At 30.1% G+C, this 9,413-nt stretch overlaps 1 protein-coding gene across 1 annotated transcript; it reads left to right on the top strand.

The window, feature by feature from the left end:
• Nucleotides 1-2,361: 2,361 nt before the first annotated feature.
• On the top strand, nucleotides 2,362-6,126 carry LOC117167818 (loricrin-like). The gene is made up of 2 exons (XM_033353021.1): nucleotides 2,362-2,514; nucleotides 4,742-6,126. Exons 1-2 carry the CDS (start codon nucleotides 2,497-2,499, stop codon nucleotides 5,336-5,338), a joined length of 615 nt encoding a protein of 204 aa, XP_033208912.1. The 5' UTR covers nucleotides 2,362-2,496; the 3' UTR covers nucleotides 5,339-6,126.
• Nucleotides 6,127-9,413: the final 3,287 nt, after the last annotated feature.

Below are 9,413 nucleotides of genomic sequence, written 5' to 3'. Positions count from 1 at the left end.
TGAAAATTGTTGAATTTTAAACCTAAAAAAACTAATTTTCTATTAAAAACTTGAAATTTTAAACAAAGAATATGAATTTTTACGAAATAATTAAAGTTGATATTTTCCACAACAAAAATAGTTTTTAACCAAAAAGTTGAGTTATCACACAAAAATAAGAAGAATTTTCAACTAAGAAGGTTAATTTTTTAATAAGATATAAATTTTCTACCAAAAATGAAATAGTTAAATTTTCATTAAAAAATTAACGAAAAAAATAAACTTTTAGTAAAATAGTTAAATTTTTAATCAAGCAGTTCGAAGACCACCTAAACAAAAATTTCAACAAATTATTTTAATTTTCAACCAGTACAAAAAATTAATTTTGCACACCAAAAGTTGAATTTTCAACCAAAAAGATTAATTTTTTACCAAAATATAAATTGTCAACCAAAAATTAAATAGTTGAATTTTCAGTTATAAGAATAATAAAAAAAATAAACTTTGAACAAAATAGTTAACTTTTCAGTCAACCAGTTGAAGTCTAGCTAAAAACAAAAAAATTTTAACCAAATACTCTAATTTTCAACTAGTAAAAAATTAATTTGGAACAAAAAAAGTTGAATTTTCAACCTGAAAAATGTGAATTTTCGAAAAAAATTCATTTGTATAAAAAGAAACTTAAATTTTCAAAAAAAAAGATTAATTTTCTACCAGACAGTCACATTTTAACCCGAAAATATGAATTTTTAACCCAAAAGTATGACTCTTCAACAAAATAGCTGAATATTTAACAAAATAATTAAGATTTTAATCAAATAGTCGATTTTTTAATCAAAAAAGATCACTTCTGTATCAAAAATATAAAAGGAGAGTTTTTAACCAAAAACAAGTAATTTTCAAGGAATAATAGTAGGATTTTCCTTTTGGAGTTCCTTCAAACCAAAAACAGGAATTTACAATAAAATTTTTCAACTCTTAAAGCCTAAAAAAGCTAATTTTCTATACAAAAAAATTGAAATTGGGCTTCATGAATTCAGTTCGCATTTACGTGAAAAACGAAAAAATGGGGATGTTTCTCAAAAACAGGGAAAAAGCAGAATTCTTTTTAAAAAATCGAAAATGAGAAAAATAGGGATAGGCCTCTGAAGTCTACTCGTCCCAATAATGATAATAATAATAATAATAATAATAATAATAATAATAATAATAATAATAATAATAATAATAAATATAAATAAATACAATAGATGAAAAATAATAAAAAGGGGGGAAGTGGGTAAATCGGGGAAAGCCTTTGAAGTCTGTTCTTCCCAATAATAAATATAAAAAATAAAATAGATCAATCAAATATATCAAAATTAATAGAAAAGGAGAAAAGTGGGAAATTGAAAAAAGCCTATGAAGTCTTCTCTTCCCAATAATAAGTATAAATAAATAAAAACAATAAAAATAAGATAGGAGGAAGAGGGAAATTAGGAATTAGGGGAAACCCTATGAAACCTTCCCTTATAATAAATCCTTATGATAAATAGGGGGAAACCTATAAAACCTCTTCTCAATAATAAACCTGAAGAAATAAATGGAACCAGTAAATAAAAGAAAAAGTAATTAATAATAATAAAGGGAAAATAAGGGAAATAAAGAAGAACCTATGTAGTCTGATCTTCCCAATAATTAATTTAAATAAATAAAAAGGGGGACAAGAGGGAAATACGGGAAAGCTTGTGAAGTCTGCTCTTCCGAATAATAAATCTAAGTAAATAAAATAAATAAACAATAGTAAAAAGGGGAAAAGAGGAAAATAGGTCAATAGGGAAAAGCCTATTAAATCTGCCCTTCTAAATAATAAATCTAAATAAATAAAATAAATAATAACAAAGGGGAAAGCAGCAAATAGGAGAAAGTCTCTAAAGTCTGCTCTTCTCAATAATAAATCTAAACAAACGAAATAAATAAAAACCAGTAAAAAAGGGGAAAGAGGAAAATAGGGGAAAGCCCATAAAGTCTGTTCTTCTCAATAATAAATATAAATAAATAAATACAACAAAAAATTCAAATTTTAAAAATTATAAATAAAAAACAAAAAGGGGGAAAGAGGTAAATAGAAGAATGCCTATGAAGTCTGCTCATGCCAAAAATAAATCTCGTTTATCTCTGAATCACTCTTTCCGATCTAGGTCTAGGCAAACCCTAATCAAAGGTACTTGGTGTTGCAATCTATTCGAAATTTCCATGAAGATCGGAGGTCGCTTACATCCGACTTATCCGTGGAGTCAGATTGTGAGAGGAAAAGGATGAGGAGGGGGTCAGGTGGCCAATGGCCATAGAAAGAGAAAGAGAAAGAGTATCGTCTCACTGTCGAATTACTCTCACTCGAAAGGCCCCCCATCCCATCCCGGCCCGTCTCTTCTTCGCCGGGCCCCCTTTACACTCCCCTGCTACTCCTGGGGGTATAAAGAACCCCGGTGCACCTTCCTCAGAGTCACAGACAAGAACGGCAACGTTGAAGCCGACATGACTCCTTTCATCGCGGTAAGCAAACCTTTTTTTTCCAATCTACGAAACGGAAAAAAATCAAAAGAGAGAGTGTGCCCGCGATCAAAAACAAAATTAGAGAAAAATCAGAAGAGCTGATCTGTGAGCCGGCCAAGGTCGAAGAACCGCTAAACAAAGTGTATTTCCTTCAAATTTGGTTCAAAGTGAAAAAAAAAATCGTAAAGATATTTACATAGTGAAAGATTCGCGGTTTAAGTGATTAATATTAGTTCAAGTTAATACGAGACGCGACGCGACTTTCCCTTCTTGATCAGTGATTCTGCGTGATTCAGGTTTTCAGGTTTCATTTGGTTACTCTCTTTTCTGATTATTTGGAGTAATTATACCATTCTTAGAGAAATTTTTGTTTTGTTTTGAGTTTTGGTTTATCATTTTTTTTTAGTGAAAGCTCATTCTGAGCATTAACTTTCCAAAACTGGAATATGCGCTTTTTCGCCGGTTTCGAGACAGTCGACTTTAAAATATTCGTCACCGGTAGCTCAAACAGTAGGATTTATTGTTCTTAGCCAGAATTGCGTGTTCAATTCTCGCTGCCTTAATTTTTTTATTCATATATTATTTATGTATTGAAGTGTTTATAAATATTTCATTCAACAATATGAAAATAATAATTTGTTTAATGTTCATTCTTATGGAAAAACTGACATTACAACTTTATTGTATTTTTGGAAAAAAAATTTTTTTTTGTTAATGTTATTAATTTTTGTCATAACTTTTGCCAAATCTATTTAAAATTAGAAGCATGAATGACATTTTTAAATGAAAAATGGTATTCTGAACCAGATATTTTATACAGAACAGTGAATTATCAAATAAATATTTGGTTATAAGATATGAAATGCGATTAAAATTACAATTTGTCCTTTAAAAAACATCGCTTATACAAAAACATGATGAAGTTAAAAAGTCAATTTTCCGTAAGGCATTCAAAAATTATTATGTGCAAATTTTTTGAATATTATTGCAGAAAATATTTATAAACATTTTAATAATTTGAAAAAAGATCAGTAAAAAAGGAGGTAGCGAGAATCGAACATGCAACCTTCCATCCATAAACCAGAAATTCTAGCTTCAGAAATAAATCTGATTAATAATTCGATCATCAAATTTAAACTTTGACTTAAAGATGATCTTTCGAAGAAAGGTTGTTCCTTTCAAAACAAAAAAATTTTTATACATTCAGTAAACATTAAAACATTTTTTGAATAATAAACTTATTTAAATAAATTTCTTAGAATAAGGGATTAGTGCCGCGTGAATAGGTTTAAAATTTAAACTGTTGAAATTCATATTCTTATAGGACATTTAATCTCGAATCTTCTTTCTTCGGAAAAAAATTAAAACTTTTATCGTTTGCTAAGTAAACCCCAAAACCCGATAAAAAAAAAAGAAATTTGTTTGTTTTGACTTTAACTCGCGATAACTTGGCCAATTTTTGGAATATTTTTGACAAACTTTACAGCAAAAAATTTCTAGAGGGAAAGTTGTTTAAAAAAGTATAAACATGTTTTCTACGGGAAAAATAATTTTAAAAAACTCGCTAAGACGAAGCATCTATTTATCAATTAAAAGATAATAACTTTAGTTTAAACAAAAGCTTTGATTAGTTATTTACTTCACCAGTCTTAGAACATGGTAAAAAACATTCCCTGCAAAATTCATCAAAAAATTCTAAGGATTCTCTGAATTATGATGAGCTGAATTCAAGAAAGACAACAAAATTACTTAATTAAATTCTAATGAGTTGAACTGACCCTGACTATAAAAAAACGCAAAAATAAGGCCTTGGTAAAGGTGCTATATAAGTGCCGAAACCTTGGTTATTATTATTTACAAGTTTTTTTTTATTGTAATTTGATAAAAATAAAAAAAATGAAAGAAATAAAAAAGAGAAGGAAGGAGGTTTGTTTGGTTGCCTCCTCATTTTTGTGTCGTCTTTTTTATTTTTTTCTAAAGGAAAAACAAATTTTTGTCTTTTTTTTGTAGTGGAAAAAGAAAAAAAAAGGGAAAAAATTTCTTTTTCCGATTGCAATGTGAACATTTGATGGTGGTTGTCCAAATTTGGTCGTTAGATTCTCGTTTTTATTTTCATGAATTCTTCACATTAATTTTATTATTGGACGTTAAAAAGTATTTTAAATTTGATTTTAATCTCATTTAAGTTTCTTAAATTTTAAAATAAAAACACTCTTTTTCTTTTCAGTGTATGGTAGTCGGTCTGGCAGGGTTCGCCCTGGCCGAGCCGCCAGTATCTTCCGGCTATAACTACAACAGGCCAAGCATCGGAGGAGGTGGTGGTGGATTCTCCCTGGGCGGCGGCGGTGGATACTCTGGAGGTGGTGGATTCTCCGGAGGTGGCGGATACTCCGGAGGTGGAGGTGGATCCGGAGGCTACACCCAGGTCTCCACTGGAGGCCAGACGAACGAGGGTGCCTCCGTTGATGGAGCTCTCCTTGAGCAAATCCGCCAGATCCTCCTGAAGGAAGAAAGCCAGTCCGGGGGTGGATTTGGAGGCAGCTTTGGAGGCGGTTACAGCGCACCCAGCTCGAGCTATGGAGCACCCAGCTCCAGCTACGGAGTGCCCAGCTCCAGCTACGGAGCACCCGGAGGTTCCGGCAGAGTCGTCGGAATCGATCTTGAAGGAATCAGACAGGCCATCCAGGTCGCTCAGTTCAACCAGATCAGCCAAGGATCCTCAGGTGGATATCCCAGCGGACCCAGCGGTGGTTACCCCAGCGGACCCAGCGGCGGTGGATACCCATCCGGAAGACCCAGCGGCAGCTACGGTGCTCCCTTCTAAGATAGAAATTTCTAAAAAGTAATTGAAACCCCGGGACAGGCACCGCGTCGACTAAAAGATCCTAGAGATTCTTCCAGGATTCTAATCCAGGTTTGCATTAGGATCCTGGAAAGATTTGATGCCCCGCTCTAACTATTTTTCAAGAAGAAGATCTCCAGTAAAACTGATTCAAGTCATAGCTCAACGGAGGTCAGGACCTGAGCCGGAGGAGAAACATGCCTCATCAGACCATTATCATCGGAGAAACGTCGACACGGTGCCAAGAAGTAACAAAATTTTTTCGTCCCACCACATGGACAAAGGGGGCAGATGGGGAAAAGCAGGAAGAAGAAAGCCTTCAGGATCTCAAGAAGATCGATCAGCATCGTAAAAATTATGAAAAAGGAGGTCTAAGAGACCTGGAGGACGTGATTCGCGCGAAAGCGCCTTGTAAATAATACACACTCACACAAGACACTTCTCGACGAGCTCACAGCATCCGGTCATTCTCAACGAGCAGGAAAAAGAACAGCATTTTTTATCAGATCTTGGATTCTCGAGAGCAGCAGACATTTTTAGAAAGTATCCTTGGGGCACTTTTTCAAGACTTCTGCATTTCTGATGATTCTCTTGGTCGTTGATGATTCTGGTGCGGGGGAGTTAAAACCAAACACATGTATACAGACTACAAGAAATTTTAAGTACACTATTTTTTTACTCTGTAATACCATTGCCTTAACCACGCATTTTTTTACTGTATAAAGCTTTTTTGTAGAAAAAAAAATAAAAATACGTCGCCACCGTTAAAATTGATGTATTGCCTTGTTCCCAGTTGCAAGCACTTCCTGATCCTCCTCTCAAGTGTCTCCACTTTTACTTTCCTTATCGACTGAAATGATCAAGATGATTGGACATAAGAAACCTGAGTGAAGCTTCTATTCCGGTTCTGCTTTTCCTTTCGAAGTTTTTCGAAATTCTTTCTTGTTGTGCTGTTTTATTGCTTTCTTTGCAAGTAAAAAATAAATTTTTCTAAAGGTCGCCTTTCTCCTTTCACCTGCAATCTCTGGTCTCGAAGGCATCAGCTTCACCAGGAAATGTGGATTCGTAGTGCGTTAAAGGTACCATTCTAAAAAAGAGATCCATTGCGAAATGTGGCTGATGGTCAATATTCGAAAGTCAGGTGAACTTTAGAAGACAAAGTGGAACAATCTGAGAACTGTGCCGTTGCTCTGGAGTTTTTAATCCGTCGAAAAAGGTCGTTTGCTGTGGTGGTTTCGATTTCTGTTGGGGAGCGTGAGAAAGGATGAGGTCGCGGGATGAGGAAGTCTTTAGAATAGATAGAAGCCTGTAAGAGAAAATTGTTTAAAGGAATAATCTCGGGAACGATTAGATTCCTCAACCACTATTAAATTTCTTGAACAACATCTTTTGCTACCTGTGACTTCTTGAATTCAAATTAGAGCACTTTCGAAACTTTTTATTTTTATTCAGTTATTTAAATTACTTTATAAAATGTACAGATTTAGCACTTCGTGAAGAAAAAATTAATAACAGGAATCCGAATTTCAACTTTATAAAAAAATTAGTATTATTTTTTGTTTTGGTTTTAAACAAATTCTTTTCAATTGGATTTTATATACACTATTTATAAAAAAAAACAATTTTTGTTCAAAATTTATATTTTTTCATTTGAAAACTCAAATATTTGATTGAAAATTTGTATTTAATGGTACAATTTAACGGTTTTTTTTTATTGCAAATTATTATATTTTTTTAAAAATTATCAACTATTGCGCCTTTCTTTGATAATTGATGTTTTTTGGTAGAAAATTAATCTTCAAGCGAAAAAATTAATTTTATACCAAAAAATATAAATTCTTAACGAAAAGAGCAACAATTTATAATTCCAAAGAAAATATTTTAATTTGTAATTAAATACAGTTAAATTAATACATTTCAAATAGAAAAATTAATTTTCTACCAAAAAGACGAATTTTCAACAATCTAGTTACATTTTCAACCAAACAGATGAGTTTTCAAGTGGAAAAGGATCAAATTTGAACCAAAAATGGAATAATTCAGTTTCCAGTTTGAAAAAATTAATTTTCAACAAAAATGAAACAATGATTATTCAATAAAATATGTTTAAATTTTTAACCAAGAAGATGAATTTCTCACAAACTAGATAAATTTTTCACCAAAGAGATGAGTTTTCAAATGAAGAAAATCATTTTTAAACTAAAAATGGAATAAATCGATTTCCAGTTAAAGAAATTAATTTTCAATAAAAATAAAACAACGAATTTTTAATCAAGTATTTCAATTTCCAACCAAAGAGAGGTAAATATTCAGTTACAAAAATTAATTTTCAATAAAAGGGTTGATGTTTCAACCAGAGATGAATAAAATTTTCAATCAAGAAGATTAATTTATTACCAAAAAATATCTACCAAAAAAATGTCTACCGAATTTTCTAAAAATTTTCTGTTTCAAAAATTCATTCTCAAAAAAAGATAACAATGAATTCTCAATAAAATATTTGAAGTTGAAATCAAATAGATGAATAAAATTTTCAATCATAAACATTAATTTATTACCAAAAAAGACGAATTTTTAACAAACTAGTTTATTTTCAACCAAAGAGATGAGTTTTAAAATGAAAAAGATACATTTTGAATTAGAAATGGAATCTTTCGATTTCTAGTTTAAAATATTAATTCTGAACGAAAATAAAACGAAGAATTTTCAATAAAGTATTTCAATCTCCAATCAAGGAGATTATTTTCAACTATAAAGATTAATTTTCTATTAAAAACGTAAATATTCAGATGGAAAAATTAATTTTAAACAAAAAGATAACAATGAATTTTCAATAAAATAATTTAGTTTCCAACCAAAGATATGAATGCAATTTTCAATCGAAAAGATTAACTTATTACCAAAAAAGCAAACTAACGAACTTTTAATAAAGTATTTGAATTTTTAACGTAAGAGATTAATTTTAAACCAAAAACAATAATTTTCCGCTAAAAAATAGGAATTTTCAACCATGTCGTTTATTTTTCTATCAAAAGACGAATTTTCAACAAACTAGTTGAATTCCAACCCAAGAGATGTTAAACAAATATGTTATAGAAGAATTATTGTTTTAATTTTTAATTTTCAACAAAAAATAAATCCTTAACAATTCAAAATTATTTAAAAATAAATAAAAACACGTCATTTAACGACTGAAAATAATTCATGTTTAAAAAATTGCAAAAAATACCGTCTTCAGCATGAATTTGATAGAAAACTGTTATTTTGTATTTTTCATTTTTGCAAAATTTGTTAGATTTTCAATTAACGAATCCATTTTAACCCAAATAGTTAAATTTTGAGCAAAATAGTTGAATTTTTAACTAAAGAAGATACATTTTTAAACCAAATTTGAAATAGTTATATTTCAGTTTAAAAATCCATACAAAACCAAATGATTGAAATTTTAGCAAAAAGAAGGGTTTTAACAAAAAATATAACAGTTAAGTTTTCAGGCGAAATAATTATTTTTTATTAAAAAAAAAACGAATTTTAAACATACTAATTAATTTTTTGGTTGAAGAGATGAATTCTCCATCAGAAACGTTAATTAGTCGCCTAAAAGAATAATATTCTACAAGAAAAGACGAATTTTCAATCAAGTAGTTGAATTATAACCAAATAAATAAATTTTCAAACAAATTTTTGGATTTTCAACTAAAGGAGATACATTTTCAAACAAAAATTGGAATACTTACAAATTCAGTTCAAAAATCCATTTTCAACCAAATAGTTGAATTTTCAACCAAATGGTTAAATTTTCAACCAAATAGTTGAATATTCAACTAAAGAAGATAAATTTACAAAGCAAACTGGGAATAGTTACAGTTTTATTTCAAGCATCCATTCTTAACCAAATAGTTGAAATTTTAGCAAAAAAAGAGGTTCAACAAAAAATTGAATAGTTAAATTTTTAGTTAAAAAATATTTTTCTATAAATAAAATGAATTTTCAACATACTTTATTAATATTTTAACTAAATAAATGAATTTTCAAACAAAAATATTAATCAGTTACC

This window comes from Belonocnema kinseyi, chromosome 2, assembly GCF_010883055.1.
Source record: "Belonocnema kinseyi isolate 2016_QV_RU_SX_M_011 chromosome 2, B_treatae_v1, whole genome shotgun sequence".
Lineage (NCBI taxonomy): Eukaryota > Metazoa > Arthropoda > Insecta > Hymenoptera > Cynipidae > Belonocnema > Belonocnema kinseyi.
Note: the sequence above shows the minus strand (reverse complement) of the source record. Positions and strands in the feature narration are given on the sequence as shown.